General features: G+C 34.8%; 2 protein-coding genes across 7 annotated transcripts; both read right to left on the bottom strand.

The window, feature by feature from the left end:
- Positions 1-1,017: 1,017 nt before the first annotated feature.
- Positions 1,018-24,982, bottom strand: LOC113095170 (uncharacterized). Of its 6 annotated transcripts, XM_026260804.1 has the most exons (9): positions 24,789-24,982; positions 3,329-3,397; positions 3,214-3,258; positions 2,398-2,451; positions 2,041-2,238; positions 1,771-1,914; positions 1,356-1,433; positions 1,191-1,245; positions 1,018-1,115 (listed from the first exon to the last, which is right to left on the bottom strand). In XM_026260804.1, exons 2-8 carry the CDS (start codon positions 3,386-3,388, stop codon positions 1,195-1,197), a joined length of 630 nt encoding a protein of 209 aa, XP_026116589.1. In that variant the 5' UTR covers positions 3,389-3,397; positions 24,789-24,982; the 3' UTR covers positions 1,018-1,115; positions 1,191-1,194. The 6 variants fall into 6 exon arrangements, 1 of the variants encoding a protein (XP_026116589.1); XR_003288284.1 differs by lacking the exons at positions 1,018-1,115; positions 1,191-1,245; positions 1,356-1,433; ... (3 more) ...; positions 3,214-3,258; positions 3,329-3,397 and adding exons at positions 18,764-19,206; positions 19,318-19,409; positions 21,436-21,795; positions 22,623-23,204; XR_003288285.1 differs by lacking the exons at positions 1,018-1,115; positions 1,191-1,245; positions 1,356-1,433; ... (3 more) ...; positions 3,214-3,258; positions 3,329-3,397 and adding exons at positions 18,764-19,206; positions 19,318-19,409; positions 21,436-21,795; positions 22,623-22,826.
- On the bottom strand, positions 10,836-14,224 carry LOC113095169 (uncharacterized). Its single transcript, XM_026260803.1, has 7 exons — positions 14,157-14,224; positions 13,967-14,076; positions 13,532-13,626; positions 12,959-13,270; positions 12,542-12,862; positions 12,180-12,461; positions 10,836-11,298 (listed from the first exon to the last, which is right to left on the bottom strand). Exons 3-7 carry the CDS (start codon positions 13,602-13,604, stop codon positions 10,997-10,999), a joined length of 1,290 nt encoding a protein of 429 aa, XP_026116588.1. The 5' UTR covers positions 13,605-13,626; positions 13,967-14,076; positions 14,157-14,224; the 3' UTR covers positions 10,836-10,996.
- Positions 24,983-27,197: the final 2,215 nt, after the last annotated feature.

The raw sequence follows: 27,197 nt of genomic DNA, 5'->3' as shown, positions 1-27,197 counted from the left end.
ATAAAAGAAAGATATCAATAAAAGTACATTTAAATTCAGTTTACCAAATCTTGAAATACACTTTCATATCCAACAGCCTTATGTGAAGCTCATCTACAACCCAACTGCTACAGTAAGTCTTATCATCTCTATCTGCAGTCATATCTGGGCACTAAATATAGTTTTTAAACAACACAACAGTCTATTGTATATGTGTTCCCCACAGCAAAAAATCTCATTTGAATATGGCATTACACAGCTTGTAAGTAATCAGGAATATGTAATAATATCACATCAGTTACATTATAGACATCAGCCGTCATCATTTTTCTCCTAACTGCATTCTCTTTCTTGCTTTCATGTATTTTCTCTTTATTAGCTCCCATCATTCATGAAGGTCAGTATTTTGGTTCTCAAGTTAAGAGTGACTGGTTTTGAAGTATTTCAGTATAAAAAAAAAATATGTGTATGATTGCTTCATATATTTTCATTTTAGATTTTATAATGTTTCATATTTATATTACATATGATTCACTTATTATATTTATTTATTCAACATTGCTTTTGACTCTGGTTCTCCAGGCGGAGTCTGAAGGTGATCGGGAGACAAACTAGAAAAGAACCATGTACAATAATCACACTGGTAAAGCAGACTGTTGTGCCTAGTTTGATTAAAAACTTCATTTTGGCTTTGAATAACCTCTTTTTCTTTTTCCACAGGTGAACATTCAGCTGTTATATAATTCAGCAGTAAAATTTAAATGTGTATTATAGATTTCTGTTGTTGTTGTTGTTAATTAATGCATATTTATTAACTCTTAATTTGCCCTGGGTGGGGGGGGGTTCTTTCTCTAATCATTGTTGAGAATCTGTTCAATAAAATTTCCAGCATCAAAACTGACTTCGATCATTTTGTCACTGAAGTGAATTTTTGTATTCTTAATAGTTAATAGATATGAACACTGCTCTTAATCAGATTTCAGTGGAAAGTAAAAAGAAGTATTTTCAACATGGGAAAAAAAATCACTTTAGACAAAATTAATAATGAGCATATTTTTATTTTATTTTATTAGGTAACATATTGATGTCCAAGTTGAACAAAAAGGTTCCTGTGAGGGGTCTCCATGGAGGGATATCTGGAAAACCAACAACAAATGTAAATTCTAAACAATTAATTGGTATGATATAAAATTTTAAAAAACTTTTAATACCTTTCTAATAAAGAAATCTTCTGAGCGGCTCAAACAGTGGGAACCCAGGACGCCCCTGTCAGAGACACGATTGATTAACAATCTGTCTAATTATTCAGCCCAGTCATGTTTTGTTATGTTTGGTTATTAGCAACATGTTAACAAAAGATAACTTCTGAAAAAAACCTCTCCAGTTCCAGGACCGGTCTGATCCCCACGGTAATCAGGAGCAGACGTTACTTTCAGGTCTGCTTTTCCCCTGTTCTGTAAAATGTGAAATATTTTCTTTTAAAGAAAACACAAATACAAGCCCCTGTGGACTACATCATGTAATTAAATGTTTAATCAGTAGTAAGTTGTTTTTTTTTATAAAGGCATCTAATAAATGATTAAATATAAATTTAAATTTAAAAATAAATGTTTATAAAAAAATAATGAGGTAGAAATATTTTAAAAATTAAATATGTTTAATATTTTTGAGATGTGTCAGATAAAAATCCACACACTTAAAAATGCAATACACTTTTAATTTAATATTTTTTCTTTGCCTAATAAATCAATTAAGAAGGAGGAGAAAATGTTAGAGAAGGCTTTACAATACCTGGATTGGCTGCACTGGCTGCACTGGCTGCACTGGTTGCAGGGTTTCCTGGGCTTGAACACTTGGCCCAGCGTTCTGGTTTGGTGTCAGTCTTACAGGAGTGTTCCTCAAAGGATATAGATTAGTCAGGAAGAACGGAAAACCCTAAAAACAAAAGATGCCTTTTTTTAAGCTCCAGAAAAATAATGATGAAAAAATGTGTGGATAAGGAACAAAAAAGAAAAAAGAAATCCATGAGAGATTGATGTTCCCTTTGCAGTCTGTCTGTACCGGAGGAAGGTTCTGTGCTGGTAAGCCGTTGTTGGGAATAATGCCAGGTATGGGCTGCTCCTGCTGAAACGGGGGCAACTGTGCTGGGTTCAGCTGGTTTATTTGAGGGGGCAGGAATGGTCCCTGCATCGCAGGGTTAAAGTTGAGCACCTGTGGGGGCTGCTGCTGCATCAGGAAGGGAGGAAAAAATGCAGTTCCCTAAGGAGAAAGAAAGCAGAGATTCAAATGAGCCCCATGCCAACAGAAGAAATTCCTTGTTTCAGGTTAAGAAATTATATATCTCTGTCATATGCCAGGCAAACATGTTATTTCTGTCAGAAAAATCTAATTCTAAACTTTAACTGGAAGCTGATTTACCTGTCCTGGACCCAAACCCACACCTGCCAGAGTGAGTCCATTGAAATGCAAAACCTACAAAGAAACAAGTAACAGTTGTGAGGATGACAGAAAACAACTGATTATGTAACAGAAACTATAATCTTATACCAAAACTGTATTACGTATACATACACATGCCATATATTTTTTGACAGTGAATACATTTATGTAAACAATTTCTATTTCAAATAGAAGCTGTTCTTTTGAACTTTGTATTAATTAATTAATCTCAAAATTACAGCAAATCAGCATTTTAGAAGGATTTCTAAAGGGTCATGTGACACTGAAGACTCGAGTGTTGATGCTGAATATGCAGGTTTATTATTCAAATCAAAAGTTGTGCTTGTTAACATTAATTAATGCACTGAATTATCATGAACTAACAATGAATAACTGTATTTTCAAGAACTAACATTAACAAATGACAATAAACACAGTAATAAATGTATTGTTCATCATTTGAACATGTTAATACATTAATTAACATTAACTAATGAAACCTTAAACTTGAAAATATTATAATAGAAAACATTAATTTAATTAGTAATAATATTTTGCAATATCACTGTTTTTCCTGTGTTTTTGATCAAACAAATGCAGTCTTAGTGAGCAAAAAAAAAAAAAAAAAAGTTTATATATATATATATATATATATATATATATATATATATATATATATATATATATATATATATATATATATATATATTGACCCAAACTTTAAATGGTAGAATTTGTATATTAATATATAATCATTAGTGTATAATTTGTGACAAAACTTCACAAGAAACATACCTCATTACTGTTACTTCCAATTATTCCAATTTGTGGCTGGTAGATCTGTGAAACACAAGCAGTTCTGTTACTATAGATTCAATCTGAAAACATGAATTTCTCAATGAAGACTTACAGGAGCACAAGTGCAAATGCTGAGAAGACCAGCCATGGATAAGATGGCCTGAAACTTCATCTTGGTAATCTGTGGATGAAAAATCAATGAGAATGAATATAAACTAAAAACAGAAAGATACTGTCCTTAGATATATATATATTTTAAAAGACGCTAAGATACTATTAATATTACAGTCAGTAAATTGAGAATATTAGAGAAAATAAAAGTACATTCAAGGAAGAGCAGAAGTGCAAACTATTAGCGTCTTTTGCCCTTTACTTTTAAACTGGTGCATGTCCTTTTATAATATCAGACTGCTGTAGTTGTGACACATACGGTGTGTCATGTGTCTCATGTCTATACCGCATTACATATGTATCATTATGGGCAAATGAGCTGCTAATTGTTTTCATTAATTTATTGTCTGGGTTTGAGTATGCATACAGTATGTGTGTTTGATGAGATGAGAATTATCATGATTTTATCCAAAGTCACTAAAACATTTAAGAATGAACTAAAATAGAAGAGATGCACCAGTGCCGAGTTCAGGATTGAGCTTTGTCACAGACTGATATAAGAAGAATGAATGGAGAGCTGTTTGCTCTGTGAGGTAAGGAGACAAATTATTGTCTGACTGAAAAAAAAAAAAAGATTGAGCCATTCTCTACAAAACAATAATTATGGCAATTTGTGTGGTGATCTCAGGCAGCATTTACATGGTTCAGGAGTTGAGTATCCCAGACAGAAGAACCAGACTCATATGTGACCCTGAACCACAAAACCAGTCTTAAGTCGCACAGGTATATTTGTAGCAATAGCCAAAATACACTGTATGGGTCAAAATTATAGATTTTTCTTTTATGCCAAAAATCATTAGGATATTAAGTAAAGATCATGTTCCATGAAGATATTTTGTAAATAAATGTACCTACTGTAAATATATAAAAACTTAATTTGTATTGCTAAGAACTTAATTTGAGCAATTTTAAAAGCGATATTCTCAATATTTAGATTTTTTTGCACCCTCAGATTCCAGATTTTCAAATAGTTGTATCTCGACCAATATTGTCCTATCCTAACAAACCATACATCTATGGAAAGCTTTTTTATTCAGCTTTGTATAAATCTCAGTTTCAAAAAAAAGCTTATGACTGGTTTTGTGCTCCAGGGTCACATATGGTTTGTGTTTCCTCGCCTGTAGTGTACCTTTCTCATTTCTAAACTGTTCAGGAACTTTAAGAATCCAGTAGATGGCACTATAATACAATCAGCCAATATCTAACTATGCTTTGATTTTTTAACAAATAGTCCAAAACCCAGAATGTCTGATTATGCAACCCAGCTTAATAGTCTTTTTATAGAAAAAGAAAAACGTATATTTATTTGAATTTTTGAAATTCTTCTTTTCATTTCTTGGGAGTATTTATTTATTATTTTTCATTATTTCATTCATTCGCTGAGACATCAGAACATTTTTATATTACAAGGTTAATATTTTTTCAACACTCATATGAAAAGTATACTTTTTTTTCTGTCCTTGAGAAACACAATAGTTGTGACACAAACCATTTGCACACTCCTTAAATATCCATAGTGAATCAGACATACACATTTGGGGTCTGTATGATTTTCTGAACAAAGTCTGTTATGGTCACAAAGGCTGTATTTATTGGATAAAAAATGAGATATTATTACAATTTTAAAAATCTGCTTTCTATTTAAAAATTTGTAAACGTTATTTCTGTAATACATATTCAACAGCCATTCCTCCAGTGTCACATGATCCTGTAGAATGCATTATAGTGTTTGTTAAATAATTAAATAAAGGTGTTGTGCTGCTTAATAATGTGTGGAACCCATGATATATGATTTTTGGTGACTATTGTATTACAAGTCCAAATATTCAAAAGCACAAATTAATTTTAAATGTCTTTACTGACACTTTTGATCAATTGAATATATATATATATATGTATGTATGTATAATTTCTTAAATTCTTTTAATTTTATTCATTTGTTAGTCTATGTAAATTTGATGAGCTGTGACTTTTTCTGTCCTGATGCCATCCACATTTTTGACATGCTCTTAGTCTGAATTTAATATTTGTACTGGATTTCTTTAAATAGAAGTCTTTTTGAACCAGTGCCCATATCAGAAATGAGCTTTGTCAGAGCCTAACAAAAGCCTTAATGTGAGATACTGAGACAAATTTGGGACAGAGAATATAAAACAGTGACAGGAAACTCATTTTAAAACAGTGATAATGAGGAAGATGATGATTAGCATGGTAGAATTAATTGCATGATTATATTATTACATTTAATACATGTACATTGTTAATTACATAGTAAAAAATGTTTTGTTTTGTTTTTTTTACTTCAAGAACATTGTTGCCAGTAGATGGCAATATAACACAATGAATTATGAAAGAAACAGCTGTGGTCTCAAACTTATCACAGGAGTAAGATGGGGAAATCAAAGGAGAAAACATTCACAGTTGCAACCAACTAGTGACTTTTATTCAGCATTCAGTATAAACATTTGTTACAAATAGTGATTATTTGTCACTATAAAGTGAAGCATTAGACAGTTTACCCTACGTTTTACTTAGCTGTGATTCTGAATATTCTACATTAATGACATTTGTTGCAGAGAAGAGAAGATCTCTTGAATGTATCTGTGAAAAGAAACAAACTCAGTCAGCTTCTCAGCAATACTATTTATAATTGTACATTAACATCAAAATATAAGTGTGTCAACACATATATAAAACACACCTTAATTTTCTATTTCAGCACATGTATCACTCAGATTTACCCAACAGGGTTTCCAGACACAGCAGGGTTGACCTGAGATGGCATCTGCAGCATATGTAAATGATCAATTATATTATAATCCAGGTTACAATAGATTTTACAACAATACAAAATGATTTTTTTCTACAAACCTTGGTGATTGAGACAGGGGGTCTTGCAGTGGTCCTTCTGAGGAAGGAGCGCTGAGAAGAATGATTTAACACAGTTAGAAGGTGGATGGGAGCAATTCTGCCTTTTGTATATTGCATTAACATTGAATATTGCTAAACAATGAAGTTGCAGGACATGTTTTACTAAGAACACACTAATCAGTTATAGTTAGGTATTAGTAGTAGTATTTTAGGCAATGTGCTACAAGTAAATAGGTAAATAGGATCAAGTTCAAGGTATTTACAGAGAAGATTTTGGATCAATGTCTAAAGACTAGCTTCAAAAAATGATGGCTTTGCCTGTAATAGCTTTGTAAAAATGTACCTTAAATCTATTCAGTGAGCCTGGTGGTACAGCTTGATTATTTCCAGTAGGACCTTGTCCAGCCTAAAAGCATTAGGAATAAGCTTCATGAACATATTTATAGCACATACTTATAATTTACAGCATTAGAATAGTATAAGCAACTAAAAAGGTTGTTTTGTACCGCAACTTGTTGCTGCAGAGGGATCATGGCTGGTTGATTCTGGAATCCACCGATGTAATACGGCAGTCCCTGTCGATAAGAAAAGTCCAAAACAACGATCCAAATTACATTAATTCAGACTGAAATAAATGTATGTTGTTACACAAACATTGTGAATGAAAATGAACACATACCCCATTGGGTGAAGCAAAAGGGTAAGCCATCTGAGGTCCGATGTTGGGGGGAGCGAAGGGAACTGGCTGCTGAAGCACATATGGAGGAAGAGCAGCAGCAGGCAGAATCTGTCAGACACAAAAGAGTTAGTATTTTCCTCTGCAGGACATTATCTTTTAACTGGGATCAAGTGCTTAAAGGAACTGTTCACCCAAAAATTTAAATTCAATTTTTTTTACTTCATCAGAACAGTTTTGGAGAAATGTATCATTACATCAATTGCTCACATCAATGGATCCTCTTCATTGAATGGCTGCCATCAGAATGAGAGCCCAAACTGCTGATAAAAATATTCACAAGTAATCCACGTGACTCCAGTCCATCAATGAATGTCTTGTGAAGTGAAAAGCTATGTATTTGTAATAAACAAATCCAGCATTAAGATGGTTTCAACTTCAAAACATAGCTGAGTAAGTGAGACGACAAGTGATGGTTTAAAAAAGCCTTAGATTTATTTCTTATAAACACATAGCTTTTCACTTTACAAGGCATTAATAGATGTGCTGGAGTCTACTTGTGGATTACTGTGATGTTTTTATCAGCTGTTTGGACTCTTATTTTGACGGCACCCATTCACTGCAGAGGATCCTTTGGTGAGCAAATAATGTAATGCTACGTTTCTCAAAATCAGGTCTGATAAAAGAAACAAACTTCTTCATATCTTTGATGGTCTGAGTAAACTTTCAGCAAATGTTCATTTTTGGATGAACTGTTCTTTTCATCTTCAGTTCCTACCTGTGCTAATGGAGGCTGTCCAATAACAGCAGGACCACCAGAAAGCACAGGTGGGTTCAGGCCACCCACCAATAGAGGGTTAACTCCATTTACACCGGTAACCAGACCACCATTCAGACCATTGATAAGTCGCAGCTTCTGAAAATAAATGCAGCTAAGTGCCAGTGTTTACACACTTAATATGTCTGATGAAATGAATAATTTTCATACCTTAGCTGAGGTGATCTAGAAGAGAGGGAAAGATTAAAGTGATCAAAGCATGTGTGGATGAACTGATAAATCACAAGTGACCAAAAGAATATAAAGTAACATGAAATCAGTGTACTCACATCAGCAATTACAGTCAGAACCATAAACATTATAACAAAGTTCTTCATCTTGCAATCTGGAAAACAGCATATTTTAAATTTCAAAGCATGGATTTGATAATGATACAATCGTGCTTGATAAATATAAACCAAGATTTATAAAAATAATAATAATAATTCTGGCACCCACCTGTGTCTCGCTTGAGTCGTGATATGCTCTGCCATGTACAGTGGAACATAGATCTCCAAAGCTTTTTTTATTGAGCTGAATGATCAAGTTCAGCCAATCGGAGTTCAACACTAATCCAGCTGTGTTTATCAGCAGGGTATTTGCAAGCATTAGTTATGTTATGGTCTCGTTATGCAGATATTTTCAAGTTTACCACAAGGATATCTTTTGGCAGAATTCGTGGTCATTTTGGAGCTCAGAGTGACTAAACACACATAGATGAACACACAACATAAGTCACATGACATCATCGTGTACTCCATAGACTGCACAAAAACAGAGATGTGGTTTGAGCTATAGTTTTGCTCATGACCTATATGAAAACATGCTTTGATCCTGTTCTGAATGTCATGGTCATGTAGCCAACAAATGTCATCTCCATAGATCATGATGCCACAAAAGCGGTTATAAATGAAAAACTGAAGAAATGTTGAAAATATATATAAATATGGACAGAGGAAAACGTTTTGGTAACACTTTAGTATAGGATCCAATTCACACTAATAACTAGTTGCTTATTAGCATGTCTATTATTAACATATTGGCTGTTTATTAGTGCTTATAAAGTACATATAATGCATAACATCCATAATACTACCCAATACCCTAAACTTAACAACTACCTTATAAACTATTAATAAGCAACAAATAAGGAGTTAATTGAGGCAATAGTCAAAGTTAATGGTTAGTTAATAGTGAGAATTGGACCCTAAAATAAAGTGTGACCAAAGTGTATCATGGGGATTTTACCTTTCGAAGATTTTGAAGACTGATATGTATAAGCAATGCTGTAAATCCATAGGTTAAATTACAATTATGTAAAACAGGTCACAAACATTAATGGCATGTAAGTATAAGATTTAGTTTACTTCGGAGAATCTTAAATAGTTTGATTTCCAGAATTCTATTTGTTCATTACTTAAGCTGGATTTGACATATTTCACACTTCTGGTAGCGTTAATATAATTCTAAAATGTGGGAAATAAAATGAGCATGTGAATCCTATAATTTTTGACTGGTATTGTTTATTTTTTCCTGAATGAACAAGTATACATTTCACATAATGTCTTCATGTTTGTTGTTAGTGGATTCACAAAAGATCATTGCAATGGATGGATGGACAGATAGGTTCTTGAAATATTTAAGACATTTCATTTAGCCGATAAATATATCTTTTCATCTCTGAATGCTTTGAAATTGTTTGGCAGATTTGTCACTATCGCACATTCATATAATAGGAATTTTAATACAAAAGTTATTAAAACACATGACATTTAAAGATACAGTTCAAACAAATACTTGTACATAATTGTAATAATAGTTGACAAACAATAGCAGCAAGAAAAAGTGCAGAGTAATGCTTAGAAAGAAGCAGCACAATACCAGCAACAGGTGGGTTTACAAGGTGTGGGCACATCTGACATCATCTTCATTACTGTAATAATAACAGTTGTGCAGCCCAACCATGTCTGGCTCAACCCTAATGACTTAAGATGTCTGTCAGCAGTGTAAGCATATCAGGAAAAAATGATCATTAAATAAAATATCATAAAATAACAAAAAACATCAAATATTTTAAGTGCATTTTTTGGGTAACAAGTGCCAGCATAAAACCCTAAAAACTGGTGTGCTTTCCTCATCTTATAATTGTACATTCACTTTAAAAATAGATAAATGCACAGTACAGAGATCAGTGGATCAGATATATCAGTGACCATAGTAAAAAGGCTTAATGAAGGCAGTTCATATTGTCATTAAAATAATAATTCCTGAGCTAAGCAATATATAATTGCTTTCTTATTATAAATACAGAGCACATTACAAAGAGTTGTTATATGTTCAAAGTCTTGTATTGCTTAGCACCAGATATGTTTTTGATATAATTAGCCTGCATCAAATTTGGAGGTCACTTAAATGAAATGATCAGCTGTCATACAGTCCCTCAGTCTTAACTGAAAGGTACAAGTAACTTCTGCAGCAGCTCCAAGGCTTTGGAATGAGTTACCTCTATCTTAATATCTGTAATATCCCTTACATTAAGTGCATTTCACAGTTCGCTAAAGACTCTGTTTTGATCCTTTTCGCTATCCCTCTATTAATTATCTCTGTATATATTTGTATTGTACAGCAATTTGGTCCACAATGTGGTTTAAAAAAAAGTTTCACATTTTGTTCACTGGCACAAATGAACTACTCATAGAATACCCTTAAACATCAGCTATTAGTAGTACTGCATTTCGTTGCCTTGTACCTTACAAAGTGCAATGACAAGTTGACTCTACTCTACTCTACTCTACTCTACTCTACTCTACTCTACTCTACTCTACTCTACTCTACTCTAATCTAATCTAATCTAATCTTATGTAATTAGTATATAGTAGAGCAGAAGAAGAAAACTTAAGCAGTTCATCAGCTCTTGTTTCAATCAAAATCAAATCATTCTGACTTAATCAGATTTTATCTTTTAACATGCATACACTGCATGAATATTCAGTTTCCCACTGTTTTTGCATACTAACCTTTCTCATGTTCTTTGTTTTAAAAAGCAGACTTAATATTGATCTTTTTTTTGGGGGGGGGGGGGGGTCTAGTTAGGAGATGACAAGCACATCCAAGTATAATGCTTATAATAAGTAGTAAAATGTCCATTCTCGTGCCCAAAATTAAATGTGTGCTGATGAGAATTCTGAGAAAGCAACCTAATTGAAATTTTAATTGGTTTGGGCATTTTTGCTCTGATTGAGATGTTACATGTTTTCATCAATGCTGTCCTGCTTCTCAGTGCTGGGTATCACAGGCATGGTCTCCTCTACTGCCAGCCCTGGATAATCTTCAACATCCCCTGAGATATTTGGGTTGGTTTCTTGTTGTGGCACTCCAATGTATGCAGACTCTATAACCACAGTAGACTCTCTGGCGTTATAATAAGAGTGATTTTCTGTCACTTGTGACGTTCTATGATATTTACGCCAAAGGAATAGACCAATGAAAAGGAGGAGTAAAACAGGCAATGCTAATAGAGACACAAAGAGAGGGTTCCAGGCCACACCTGTGAATGACACAAAAGGAGCACAGTTAACTAAAAGCTAAAACAGTGTAAATATTATGTTTATTAAAATCATAAACGGGTGGAAGATGTTGAGATCATGTCTCTGTATGAAGCACTGGCTGCAGTCAGACTCCTCGTGCAAACAAAAATCTCACTGAATTATTACATTTAATGGAAAAATAATGTTTGGAAATGTAAGCTGATATTTTCTACTGACACTCCACAGTAAAGGATAGAAATAACTGACTTAAAACATTTTTTGTTGGTGAAAATACTACTAAATTTGAGGAAACCAAATCAAACTTCAATAATAGGCCTAATAGGCCTGTTAGATATTTTATATTAACTTTTGGATTTTTTTTAGTAAAATAAAATCTCTTCAAGCTCATATATAGCATGGGAAAAGGGAGAATTTATTCAGAATTTAATTTGGGTCTATCCTCTGATCTATAATATAAATTAAATTCAATTCTGAATTTTTCATATACTGATCAGTGGGTCTATCACAGGTCAGGTAACACTTTAGAATAAGGTTCCATTGGTTAATGTTAGTTAATGTATTCATTAAAATGAACAATACATTTATTATTGTATTTATTGATCTTTCTTAATGTTAGTTAATGAAAACGCAGTTATTCATTGTTAGTTCATGCACCTTATTCTAAAGTGTTAACCACTGGTCATTACTCACCACACCACTGTTCTTGTGACCATACGTTTTCTGTTCCAAATTTTGTAAATTTTCTCAACCAGTGAGTGGGGTTAAGTAGAAATAGTAGAAATAGCCTTGGTCATCAAAATGGGCCACTTGTACTTTGTAAAAATAGACACTCTGATATTTGAAACATCATAAACGTGAATTAGTGTGATTTCAAACGTACCCTCGACAGTGACAGTGTTGATACTAATGACTTCACCCATGGTGTCTTTCACAGTGAATGTCCCTCCATCAGAGAATGTTAATCCTCTCAGCACGAGGGAGTAATTCATGACAGATACTCTGTTATCATAGTCGAAGGAACATGTAGTGTTGTTTCCTGTCACACTGCAAACCTGGATCTCCTTTGCATCAGAACTGGTGAACGTTACAGTCACAGAGTCAGAGCCGAACAGGTCCAGGGTGAGATTATCTCCAAACCTTTTTACATAGAGGTTTTGATGAGCTGAAGAAAGAATTGCACATTTTAGTAAACTTTTTATTTATTTTTTCTGGAGAAAAAATAAACATTATAAAAGACATTACCTGTAACGCTGAGAGTGACAGCAGCAGGATAGCCATGTTCCTCATCTGTATTGTGATAGCACCGGTACAATCCCTTATCTGCTGTGGTGACCCTGAGCATGTTAAGGGAAAGGTCTCCATCCTTATAGTGATGAAGTGCAACTGATGCCCTGCCTCTAAAACCAGAGCCATAGTTTATAAGTCCTTCTTGAACCTGCAATACAGTTTGGTCATCTTTTTTCCACAGGATGCTCACAGCATCATCGGCGATATTTTTCTCTGTGCGTGCGAAGCAGGGCAGTGTGACGTTGCCTCTGACTGAGACATTCACAGTAGTGGGTACTAAACATTAAAAAGACATAAAACAAAGAATAAGATCACATCTAACAGTGGTGAGTTAACTACAGTTTTGATCTAATACCTGAAGTATGAACGTACCGAAAACTTCCAAGTGGAATTTACACAGAAATTCTAAACCACACCTGGCTTCGTACCAGCCTTCATCATTGTACAGAACAGGAGACATTATTAGAGAAGGGTTTCCAGACTTTTCATTGGAGAGGTGTACTCTGTTCTTAAAACTGAATCCTTCTGTGCATGTCCCTTGGACACATCGTAGGACATCCAGCTTTTCATATTTAGTTGTTAATGCCCACAAAATATCCCCATCACATGTCTTGTAACAAGGGATAATTGCAGTATCCCTCACTTTCACAGCATCAGGGACTGACATTCCACCAAGACATGAAGCTAGCAGGGAAGAGAAGATAAAAAAAGTATTTATATATATTTATATAAATATGCTCTTCTTATATATTCATCTTCGCTCTGCTCATCTTCGCTCCTATTTATATATATATATAAATAGGAGTGAAGATGAGCAGAGCGAAGATGAGCAGTGAAATCTGGTTGTGAGGACAGATCACACTGCTTATTGAAAGATATCAAAAAGTGTAGTTACAATATATTAATTATTAATACACCAGAAGGAAAAAAAGTTTGGCATCTTACCAAAGAGTAATAAAAGACGATAACTGTGGACCCCTGATAAATTCCAGGTTGGCGGATGGTCAGATAGTATCATAGCTGGTCTGCAGTCTCTAGAACTGGAGCATTTATGAAAGAGTAAAAAAAAAAAAATAATAAGAAAAAAAGAATGTTATGTATTTTACGACAAAAAAGAAAAAAGAAAATCATTCACTTTATAATTAATAAATTATGCAAGTTTAAACTTTTCAAAATGTGTTATTGTTATTATTATTGGAAGTTAATTTAATTATGTAATAAATTATATTTTATAATCCATCCAACTTCTATTCTCATTTTATTATATGATTTTTTTCTCAAATATTTGATTTTCTAATACCTGATTTACATCAGATATATTCAGATGATATATAAGATGTTGAAAACGCACCACGTCTATAAATAAGAGGCTTTACACACCTGTTCTGGTCTTGCTTTGAGGTTTACAGACTCTAGGAATTTTCCGAAAGCAGTTCCTGGGAATTCTGTTGACAAGCTGTCAACACGCGTCGTTTAACTCGCAAATGAATCTGTAGCCAAGTACATCGACTTAAAAATCCGATCAACTTCAAAGAACAGCGTCCATCGAAGGTTATAAGTTATTATATACCTATTAATCGATCAGACGTTGTGATAGAGTCCGGAAGTCAAAGTTAACGCCGCCATCTTTATATTGTGAGGCCGCTAGAGGGCCGCTTTGTGTAGCAGGATTTTTTATTATTGAGATGAACCGTGATGGGAACTTAGTAAAATAGGTTGATCTTAACGAATATAGGCCTTACACGCATTATTGAATTAAATGACTTTTATAAGAAATACACAGAGACCAAATATCTTGCATGTTTATTTTTAGCTTTATTAAAAATTGAGGCCACCCTGACCATCAAGAGGCCTTCAGGTGTTATTACCATAGACAGTAAAAGAAAGGTTATTACTAACCTACATTCAATATTTTAAAGAAACAAAAGCTAAAAAAAAAAAAACTGATTTGACTGATTGACTCCCCACAAAATTATCTTCACTTCTCCTTATTTATTAAGTAGCTAGCCTAAATGAATGCAAAAAAGAAGAAGAAGAAAAAAGAAATAATAATAAATATATTTTAAAGTCCTCAAATCCTCATGACAATCTGTCCTACCACAATATGACAGGGCAATGTTAGTTTTATGAAAATAAATGATAACAAAAAAGTTAATACCCAAGGCATTGACATACTTTTATGGTTGTAAATGGGGTTTTGTTTAGTTTTTTGTCTTAATATGCACCACAGAAATCGCTAGTAACATTACCAGTAAACCAAAACACAAAACTGCTGCAAAAACTTGGTAATGTAGAGAGGCTCCGCTAAAACCTCCTGATAAATCTGTTTGTTTCACTCCTCCTGACAAATCTGTTGAAATAACAAAGTAATAAATAAGAATCAAATTTGAGGGCCAGGAAACATTTTTTGAAATGCTTTTATACTAGATTTACTTTATACAAACAGAGATACACCAGTAGAAGTAGGCCTTCAAATGTGGCTCTGTAAATCCTTAGAAAAAGCTTTTGACTCTCACCTCGTACATTATCAGATGGTTTTTGTTTACTTTGTTGATTTGCTAAAAAAAAAAAAAATACACACATATATATATATATATATATATATATATATATATATATATATATATATATAAGCAAAAAGAATCCAATAGAAACAATGGCCCCATATTTCATTTCATAAGAAATGAAATGTCACACTTACTATATAGTTGCACTCCTTTATCAAAATCCAAGCGTTTTTGATATGACGTTGAACAATAGTATGTGGCGAGATCGCTGGTGGAGACGTGGAGAATTCTCAGTCCAGTCATCTGCTTCTCCATAAAGCCCTCAAAATGAGTTTCATTGTAATTCCAGACAACAGACAGTTCTCCAGTGTGTTTCAGACTTGTGACCATCAGAGCCATCAGCCGGCCCTCACTCATCCTCAGCCAGTGGATCTCAGAGTAGAGAGACAGGTTGCACATCAGAGCCACTGTCTCTCCAAGTCTGACTTCTTTCAACTCTACTGCTTCCAAACGCTTCAGTGGTGAAACGAGGAGAACTGACAGAAAGCAAGCAACGGGATTTTATCCAGCTTGTTTACAACTGCTAAATATATATATATGTATATATTTAAATAATTATATATATAAAAGATATATCAAAGTAATGATTTGGTAATGTAAAGTAATGATCACTTTACCTGTAAGGGCGATTAAACATGGTAACACCATTGTGAAAGTGTAGTCATAGTTCAGTGTTTGCTTGATTTCTGAAGAACTGCTAGATTTCCAATCAAAGGAAGTAAAACCCACTTTCTGCTCGCTCTCAGTGTGCGTGGGTATTTAAAATTTCCATCTGTGCTGTTATTGGTAACCTATGAAATACAGATAAAGTAATTCCCCACTAAAATATGCTTAGCCAATAAAGATAATTTAAGAATTAAAAAAAAAGAAGAAGAAGAAATGAGATGTGGAATTGAGAAATGAAGTATTTTGCAAGTTATGTTCTCACTTGCGATTCAGGTGAAATGAGACTGCTCTTTGTTCTTTCTCCGAGGTTTACTGCTGGGTGCTGTACTGGGATCAGATTTTCTTGTCACTGTATGTGACAATTCAGATACCAAAGTCTGTTCTGAGATCAGAGGCATGACAATGTTCTCATTTGCAGCAGGAAGTTGTTTGGCCAAAGGAAATAGGTTTACTCATGCACATACAGATTTAGGCGTGAAAGCCACAAACTAGCCTACATGAATTTTTGTTTTGAAAATGAGTCAAGTGTATTCATAAAGACTTTGGATAACATTGGGAAACATTTTTGAATAGTAGTTAAAAATAGCAATGGTTTGGAGACTCAAGAGATTGCATGTCAAAATCATGTTGGGGGAAAAATCATGAACCTTCTGATTAGCAGCAGGACACTTTATATACAATATACATTCATGGTTTTGTAAACTAAAGTTCTCTTCAGGCAGAAAACAAGAAAGATATAGAAAATAGCATGTCATCCTGTTTGCAAAATGTGGTTGTGGTTATGGTGGTCATGAATGGAGTTGAGTTTTCAGAAGTTTTTAAATAGTGGTTTCAGTATTTAAGTTAATACAAACTTCACCATCATGTAAACTGATTCACTTGAAGATGGGGAGCCCACTCACCAAATTGTATTTTACATACACATGACAGTGTAGCTGTCATTTGGATTCAGTAATCATTTTTATTAAAACACTGCAGTATTGTTGCATTCCACAATAAGTTATCAGTAATATTTAACATTTTAGTACATTGAAAACGGAAATTCCACAGTAAAGCAGTGATATTGCACTGAATTGCAGATATACATTTTTACCAACTGTACATTTGTAAAAGCTGACACTTTTTAAAAGAGTAAGTCAATAAAGTCTGATTTGGGACTCAATTCATCATTCTAATGGCAAAAAATCAGACTTAGTTTTGAATTTCTGAGGGCAAGTAAAAGTTATGTTAGTTTAGAACTATATTGTTTCTATCAAACTATGGTATTCATTATGACAAGCAGCCAGAACATTACATAAAATGTTAATACACGATAATAGAAATAGAAAAAAGCTCATTCAAACACACATAGATAATTAAATTAATAAAAACTGTAGCATATCTCCCAAACCCATATGATTGAAAACCACAGTATTATGGTGCTTCAAAATGTGCCCAAGTAAAGAATCAGAAGATGTCTCATTGCAACATATTTTGGTAAAAAAAAAAAAAAAAAAAAAAGTTTTTATGGTAATATTTATATAGCTGAATATATAATAACTGAACTCAAAGATCTAAGACTCAATGATATCAATATTGATTTCTCTATAAAATCTTTTTTTCTTTCTTTTTTCTTTTTGAAACATATGCAAATAAAACAAGACATCCAAAATAAAAATAAAAAAAGGAAATTAAAACAACATGGAGTTACAATTTACATTTTTTTATATAAATATTAAAATATACATTTTTTCACTTTTTGAATATACTGAAAAAACAACAACATTTCAAAAATCCAAAACTGAATTCAGCTCTTTGGCAAATACAATTGTATATTACTTTTTTTTTTTTACTATCAATACATTTTATAGAATCCACTTTATTAACCTCATTGAGGCTATCAGTAGCATCCCATTATCATCAACATTCAATGCTCTTCTAAAGGAAATCAATATCTACTGTAAAGTTACATAAAAAACTGAAATCTTATGTAATATTACAAATGTCTTTATCATCATTTCATCGATTTAAAGCACCCTATATATAAAATATATTCCAATCAAAAGCAATTATTTCACATAGTAAAAATATTTCACAATATTACTGCTCTTGCTGTACTTTGGATCAAATAAATGCAGGCTTGGTGAGCAGAAGAAATGACTGGAACTTTTGACTGGTAGTGTATATTTGCATGTAATTATATATAAAAAGAATAACATTCTGTGCTAACAAATTGAAATTAGGTGGGTGTTTTAACAAGGTGGACACAGTTCTGTTCATAACAATAGACATGCTGTGGTGAGGAAATTACAAGTAAGAAAAAAAAGGGGAGTGGGGCTTGTTGGGAAAACTAAGGTCCTATGGAAGAGAGAACCTTTTATTATTTTCCACAGACCCAGGATTTAGACCTTTTTATGTGATGGCCATAAGTAGTGTAGTCACTTTTGTGGATATATAAATCGGACAGTTTGAGGTACAACAGCATGTCACTGATACAGGACATCTGGTCCCTTTTCCTTGGTCTTGAATTGATAAAGCCTTATTTCAGGAAAGTTTAAACATGCCCTTCGATGTTTGGCTGTTTTTTTTCTCTGATTTTAATCCCAATGTACAGACCAGCGCAAATGAGAATGAAACCAGTCATTGGTATCAGAATAATACTATGCATTTTCCCAACCTCACAAGTCTCCAGACCTGTAGAAGACATAGAAAGCAATACAGACCAATCATTAAGCCTGTAAATCATTGTGACGAGTGGGGCGGGGCCGAGAGGCGTGGGAACGAGGAGTGAGGCCAGGTGTAGTGATTGGAGATGAGCTGCACCTGCGCCCCACCGCCGGTATCGAGTCCCACGTGGGAGATGGAAGGATATAAAACTGGAGCGACTATAGTGAAGGACGAGAGAGGACCAGGCCTGGACCATATTTTATGTGTTTGCTTTTTATTTATGCACACCAGTCTTCCGTGAGGGGCTGGTGTGCTGTTTTTGTTTATTTTGAATATTAAAGTTTAATTTTGGTTTGTGCGCCGGTTCCTGCCTCCTTCTTCCTTTAGTTATGGAGTTAATATTATTACAATCATTTTATAACATATTGCACCTTCTAGTGAACAGTATGTAAAATGTACAAAACTTAAAACATACTTTTCACAGCAACATTGTAAATGGCAACCATTACATCCATCTTGTCTTTCACTGTAAAGAATCCAGCATCAGATCCCGTTAATTCATGCAGCACAAGGGAGGTATCGACGACAGACACTCTGTGAGTGTAGTCAGGGCTACATGTAGCAATGCTTCTCTCTACACTGCAGAGCAGGATCTCTGTTGTATTAGCACTGGTGAAACTTATTGTCACAGGGTCTGAGACGAACAAATCCAAGGTAAGAAAATCACCAGACTCTGATAAGCTGAGGATAAACAATGGAAATGTTTCAATTAACAGACACTTTCCCTTTTGTGGCAGAAAGAAACACTGTAAACAATGTGAACATTGTTAATGCAAATAAACATTTTAATACCTTCAATGTTGAGAACAACAGCTCCTGGGTATCCATTTTCCTCTTCTGTGCTGTGTTAACACTGGTATAGTCCTTGGTCTAATGTGGTGGCTCTGCGTATTGAAAAGGAAAGGTCTCCATCTTTATAACCACTTACTGCAACAAAGGCCCCTCTCTGCATAACCTGAGCCATAGTTCGTAATTCCATTTTGAACTTGCACAGCTATATGGTCACCCTTTTTCCACAGGATGTTTACAGCATCGTCAGCAACCTCTTTGTCAGTATAAGCATAGCAAGGTAGTGTCACGTCTTCCCTAACTGACACATTTACTGTTACAGGGACAGGGACAGGGACTAGTAGTAGAAAGCAATAGATAAATGATTAGATAACAATTAACCATGACTAGAAGCTCATACAGTATTGTTCAAAATAATAGCAGTACAATGTGACTAACCAGAATAATCAAGGTTTTTCGTATATTTTTTTATTGCTACGTGGCAAACAAGTTACCAGTAGGTTCAGTAGATTCTCAGAAAACAAATGAGACCCAGCATTCATGATATGCACGCTCTTAAGGCTGTGCAATTGGGCAATTAGTTGAATTAGTTGAAAGGGGTGTGTTCAAAAAAATAGCAGTGTGGCATTCAATCACTGAGGTCATCAATTTTGTGAAGAAACAGGTGTGAATCAGGTGGCCCCTATTTAAGGATGAAGCCAACACTTGTTGAACATGCATTTGAAAGCTGAGGAAAATGGGTCGTTCAAGACATTGTTCAGAAGAACAGCGTACTTTGATTAAAAAGTTGATTAGAGAGGGGAAAACCTATAAAGAGGTGCAAAAAATGATAGGCTGTTCAGCTAAAATGATCTCCAATGCCTTAAAATGGAGAGCAAAACCAGAGAGACGTGGAAGAAAACGGAAGACAACCATCAAAATGGATAGAAGAATAACCAGAATGGCAAAGGCTCAGCCAATGATCACCTCCAGGATGATCAAAGACAGTCTGGAGTTACCTGTAAGTACTGTGACAGTTAGAAGACGTCTGTGTGAAGCTAATCTATTTTCAAGAATCCCCCGCAAAGTCCCTCTGTTAAAAAAAAGGCATGTGCAGAAGAGGTTACAATTTGCCAAAGAACACATCAACTGGCCTAAAGAGAAATGGAGGAACATTTTGTGGACTGATGAGAGTAAAATTGTTCTTTTTGGGTCCAAGGGCCACAGGCAGTTTGTGAGACGACCCCCAAACTCTGAATTCAAGCCACAGTACACAGTGAAGACAGTGAAGCATGGAGGTGCAAGCATCATGATATGGGCATGTTTCTCCTACTATGGTGTTGGGCCTATTTATCGCATACCAGGGATCATGGATCAGTTTGCATATGTTAAAATACTTGAAGAGGTCATGTTGCCCTATGCTGAAGAGGACATGCCCTTGAAATGGTTGTTTCAACAAGACAATGACCCAAAACACACTAGTAAACGGGCAAAGTCTTGGTTCCAAACCAACAAAATTAATGTTATGGAGTGGCCAGCCCAATCTCCAGACCTTAATCCAATTGAGAACTTGTGGGGTGATATCAAAAATGCTGTTTCTGAAAGCAAAACCAAGAAATGTGAATGAATTGTGGAATGTTGTTAAAGAATCATGGAGTGGAATAACAGCTGAGAGGTGCCACAAGTTGGTTGACTCCATGCCACACAGATGTCAAGCAGTTTTAAAAAACTGTGGTCATACAACTAAATATTAGTTTAGTGATTCACAGGATTGCTAAATCCCAGAAAAAAAAAATGTTTGTACAAAATAGTTTTGAGTTTGTACAGTCAAAGGTAGACACTGCTATTTTTTTGAACACACCCCTTTCAACTAATTGCCCAATTGCACAGCCTTAAGAGCGTGCATATCATGAATGCTGGGTCTTGTTTGTTTTCTGACAATCTACTGAACCTACTGGTAACTTGTTTGCCACGTAGCAATAAAAAATATACTAAAAACCTTGATTATTCTGGTTAGTCACATTGTACTGCTATTATTTTGAACAATACTGTATATCTGCTAATGGTAAAATAGATGACTATACACTACTATATATTCATTAAATGTTTTCCTGAACTAATGAAATAAGAAACAGAACTTACACAGAACTTCTAAAAATGAATTGCAGAGAACTGTTGAACAGATCTCCATTCTTGGTCTTTTCAGTGGAAAGGCTCAATCTGGTTTTAAAGCCACCTCCTTCGGTACAACTTTCAAAACCTCCAGTCTCTTCCTACCACCAGTAAATGTCCAGGTTAAAGGTCCAGTACATGTGTTTTTACAAGGGAGAATGGCACGTTCCCCCAGAATAACTGCCACAGGGCGACTAGTTGACAATGTCAGTACAGGGAATGCCAATTCTGACATGAGCATTAGCATGAAAGTTGTTTTATATGTCATTTTGCAGATGTTCCAATCGATGTTGTGGTTGGCTTAGTTGTGTCCAAACCTAAATCAAAGTCCTAAAAAAAAGATAGAAAACAAGTTATTAGGTTAAATGCACTTTAATATAACTTAAATGTAGAGATAATAGAATAGGGTGCAATGGGACTAAAGGCAAATTTGATTTTACTTTCTTCTAGAAGTAGATGGCACAAAAACAGATGACCATTGATGAAATCGCAGACAAAAAGCTGACAGATTCATCACTAGGTTAACAGTTGTTAGTAATTTTTTAGTTCTGTTCAAAGTAATTAAATTGTTTTTCAATTATTGAGGAATATGTACAAGTATGGTAGTTGGGCTAAAATTGCACAAGAAAAAAAAAAAAAAAAGACTTTTTCATTTGTTGACATGACATGGTTAGATTGTCAACACACTGTAATTCACTTAGCTGGGTGTCCACTTTAAAAGATAGTCACTATATTTATTATGTAAAATATGATCATATAAAATCATTTATTTTTATTGTAAATCAAAAGTCAATTATGTGATCTCCAAGCAGTGTAAGAACATTTTTGTCATGGCCTTGTCATGATCCTGTCTCTCTCTCTCTGTCTCCCTCTGCTGGTTTCTCTTCTCCTTTTCTCCCTCACTCTCCGTTTCTGTTTCACAGCTGTCTTCACTTCTCATTAAGATAATTCCCCTCCACCTGTTTCTCATCCTGCCTCATTATCATGGCTACTTCTACCCTCTCGTTTTCTTGTCTCTTTGTCAGATTGTTGTCACCTAATGAGCATCGGTCATTGTTCGCCTACACATTCAGTTGGTCCTGTCGGGGTTTGGTTAGTAGATCACAACCACTGGCGGAATTACTCTGTGCTCACCATTTGCACCCACAGAACCTTACCTGCTGTATAACGCCTCGGCCTCCCCGCTCTGCGAGCACCGGCCGCCGGTTCCTCCGTGAGCCCTGTTAAGCCTCCGGCCCGCCAGTCTGCTGGTCGTTCCTGCCACAGAGGTCATCTGAGTTTGTTTGTACAACCCAGTCTACGGGTCATCCTCTGTTTCATCCATTTCTCCCACGCCTTTGTTGGATTTACCTGTGGCTTGACTTTGTTTAATTAAAGACTATCGTTATTGCCCTCGCATTTGAGTCCTCTTTCTCTTCAATCATCATCACAATTTTGTTCTATATTTTTTATTAAGTCTATTTAATAAATAAATATGAATGACTATTAAATCTACCCTAGAGGGCCAGTGCCAGAACCAAAGTAATTAGTTTGCTAAAGTTGGTAAGATATTCTCAGATTCAACTTTTATGGATCAATAACTCCCAGGCAAAAAGTTTTTACTACACAATTGACGCTTCTTTTAATTTGTAGTAATGTAGTTTCCTCAAAACAATGTAGTTTTCCTCTGCTCTGTACAAAATGCATTGATATCATAGCGCTGGCATCTGAGAGACAAGTCTGAAGGGACTGTCTGCAACCTGTGAAACACGAAATATTTTACTAATAAATACTCAATAACATCACAGTAACACACTGTAGTATCACCAAATTCAGTTCACAAATCATGTCTTTCCTGCTGGTTATACTACAACAGTTATTTTTGAAAACAATTGCTTGTGCATGGTTTTATGCTTATTTAAAATGAAAAATAGTTATTACCATTGTTATTGGACAAAATAGTTAATAACTTCACTGTAACACACTGCACATCACTGCTCTCCTGCAGGTTATGCTACAACACCCATTTTGAAAATAATTGCTTTGGCAGAATTTTTTATGATTATTTATTAATAAACTAAATTTTGACGATGACATTAGAGAGGTGTGTGGCTGCATAGTCCTGTGTGCACGAGTAAAGGAGTGGGCTGAGGACACATTATTGTTGCCCATTCTGACCACCTGACTTCTGCCTGTCAGGAAGTCCAGGATCAAGCTTCAAAGAGACCTATTTAGTGCCAGAGTCTGGAACAAGTTGGGCAGGCACTATGGTATTAAATGCTGAGCTGTACTCCACAAACAGTGTTCTCACATGGGTGGTGTTATTTTCCAAATCTGAGAGAGCAGTGAAAGAAATAACATCATCTTGGGAACGCTTGCTACAATATCCAAATTGTATTGGATCCATTGAGGAAGGTGGCACAGAGCAGATGAAGCTGTCAAGATATTCACAGATTCAAATTTTCCGGATCAATAAATCATGAGCAAAACATTTTTACTACACAATTAATGCGCTTTTCATTTGTAGTGATGAAAACGAGCTACAAGTGAGTTTTCCTCAAAACAAAGATGAGACGGCCTACAGAGATGAGGTGAGCTCCCTGACTAAATGGGGTCAGGAGAACACTCAGCATCGACAAGACCAAGGAGCTGGTGGTGGATTTCAGGAGTGAGAGCAGAGAACACACACCCATCACCAAGTTCCTCGGCGTTCACATCAATGAGGACTTCACATGGTCTACACACACACTGATGCAGTGCTGAAGAAGGCACATCACTGCCTCTTCTTCCTGACATGGCTGAGGAAGTTTGGAATGAGCCGCAGCATCCTCAAAACATCCTTCACCTGCACTATAGAAAGAATCCTGAACGTGCTGCATTACTGCCTGCATTACTAATGAACAGTCAGAACTAATACACCCTCCCTACAGCGTACTCCCACTATACGATATGCCACACACTGCACTTTAACACTAACACAGTTCAATACTAGACTATAAGTACACACTGCACTTAATACAATAATCGATCTGCTACCACTGGATATACCGTCCAATGCACACTCATGACATTTTATATATCCAGTTCATGTAGCGCATTAGATGTGACAATAAAAGTGATTTGATTTGTACTTTACCGAGCTCTTACAGAGTTCTGGTAACTTAGCTCTATTTGCTAACGAGCTAACGTAATTACAAACAACAACAACAACAAGGCATACAATTGACTACAGTTAAACCTGGAAGTTACATTAAGTTCATGTCTGGGACGTCAAGATAGTGTCAAGATCACATATTTTTACATTTCAGAGCATCTTAAAGGTACTTCCAGCCCAATTCACTAACCTTATGCTCAGGTTGTTCTCCAAAGTCGAAGCGTTTTATCAGATTCGTGTGCTCTTCACCACCACTTCTTACTCGGTTTGAAAATAAATCAAAACAATATGCTAAATTTTTAATAACAATACATTTATTACCTGTAACTTGATTTGTTTTTTAACACCAGCTGGCAACCAACATAAATAGGCGCATTACCGCCACCTTCTGCTCAGGGGAACACGCTCATGCAAGTACGGTTGGGGTATGAACATGAACTATGCCCCCTACTGAGCTGGAGCGCAGGCCTAGAACTTTACAACCAGCTTTACACCCAAACGAGGTACATAATCACATTCCAAAATAAATCCAATCTTATTCTGCCTTGGTTGAGCATAACCATCAGAAGAACAAAATAAATAAATAAATAAAAATAAAGTGTCAACAAAAAAAAGCCTGTAACAAAAATAAAAATAAAATACAGGTACGTAAGATACATTAAAATTATTTTTTTTTTTTAAATGGGTATTTGAATTAAAAGTCACCTTAAGGGCTTTCTTGTCCTGTAAATTAGAATTTTAACTCATTACACCACTGAATAAAGTTGGGTTTAGATTTCAACCATCTGCACTTGTGAATAAAAAAAAAAAAAATCCAAAACATAGCCTTCTAGGAAATTAATAACAAATTCAAAATCTTTGTTTTCAAGAAAAGTACCAAACCTGACTTCCTTCACATAGAGTGGTGGGAATTCAACATCCCTGGAACATAACCAGTTTTGCATCTCTCTCCGAAAGGATTGCACCGTATCACACACAAACACAAGATCTAACGTTTCAATATACTTGTTTTACAAAAAATTTTTTATTTACGTCTCATTTTAATTCTTGAAGCTCACCTCTTTAGCTTTTGGAGGGAGAGGGAAAGACAAATTATTTTTTTCTATTTTGTATTTATTCTTATTTCAACTTTATCATAATCTTTAAACATATATTTATGTCTAATAGGGTTTGGATAATAAGCCTGTGAAATCAAATTTCTAATAACTCTATTTGAAAAGAAAATTCTCACAAAAATCATTATCTTCAGTGGAAAGCTGCCTCAATACTGGGGAAACTTACTGGGAAAATACTGGGAGTTACTCATGGTTAAGGTTAGGTTTAGGTGTAGGGATATGGTCGAGACTACATTTTTATATAAAATGTTATTCCAGGGTCAACAAAATATGTCAAAATAGAAAATCCAGCTAAACCCAGAATTATAATTTAACTCAAATAATAAGACAAATTTCTTTAATAATGTGACAAATTAAATGTAAACCATCTATCAAAAAAATAAAAAAAATAAAAAAATAAATAAATATATATATATATATATATATATATATATATATATATATATATATATACACACACACACACACACACACATAAATGTAAATCAATTCATTTGCAATAATAACTGAAAAACTCACTTCGGATACTGTATATTTCATACTTGTTAAGGTCATTCCGAGCTTAAGTACACACACTTAAAACCCCTGCATTATAGGCCTATTCCCTTTGTCACACAAAACTAAATGTCACATAAACCATTACGTTTGCCCATTATGTAATGTATCGAGTTAATTTTGATATAATCTATTCCTAACCAAGTAAGCATTATATCTTCAACTCTGCTTAGTTATTTGTCTCACTTTACATTGTATTTTATTAATAGAAATGTCTGTCATTCTGACTTACATCTTAATATTTCTGCCATTCATTTTAGTAGGACTCTACTTAAATATTAAATTAGCATTATTTTTATTTTATATTTAAATTGTATTTTATACATACACTTAATAATTTTAAATAAGGTATAGAAATATAGAAATTCTGGGTTTTTTCCTTTTTTTTTACTCCATGAAAGGATTATGCTGTCTTTGTTCACCATTTGCCTCAGGGATAAATGTTAAATCCTCATTCTCATTTTCATCCTTATTCTCAGAAAAACCAGAAAAAACAAATGATAACGTCATAAAAGTGTATGCAGGTATACATGTATAGCCAACTGTGTGTTTGTATTAGTGCACACACGTGTATGAATAGACCACCACCCAAAACACCTCTGCCTCTTTGTTATACTTTACTTTTCTGTGCCTTCATGACATAGCTTGTTATTTAAGTGAGTGACCCATACTCAGAATTCGTGCTCTGCATTTAACCCATCCGAAATGCACACACACAGAGCAGTGAACACACACGCACACACACACACACACACACACACTGTGAGCACACACCCGGAGCAGTGGGCAGCCATTAATGCTGCGGCGCCCGGGGAGCATTTGGGGGTTCGATGCCTTGCTCAAGGGCACCTAAGTCGTGGTATTGAAGGTGGAGAGAGAGCTGTTCATGCACTACCCCTACCCACAATTCCGTCCGGCCCGAGACTAGA

Source organism: Carassius auratus, unplaced genomic scaffold, assembly GCF_003368295.1.
Source record: "Carassius auratus strain Wakin unplaced genomic scaffold, ASM336829v1 scaf_tig00215630, whole genome shotgun sequence".
Lineage (NCBI taxonomy): Eukaryota > Metazoa > Chordata > Actinopteri > Cypriniformes > Cyprinidae > Carassius > Carassius auratus.
This window is presented reverse-complemented; position numbering and strand designations above follow the sequence as displayed.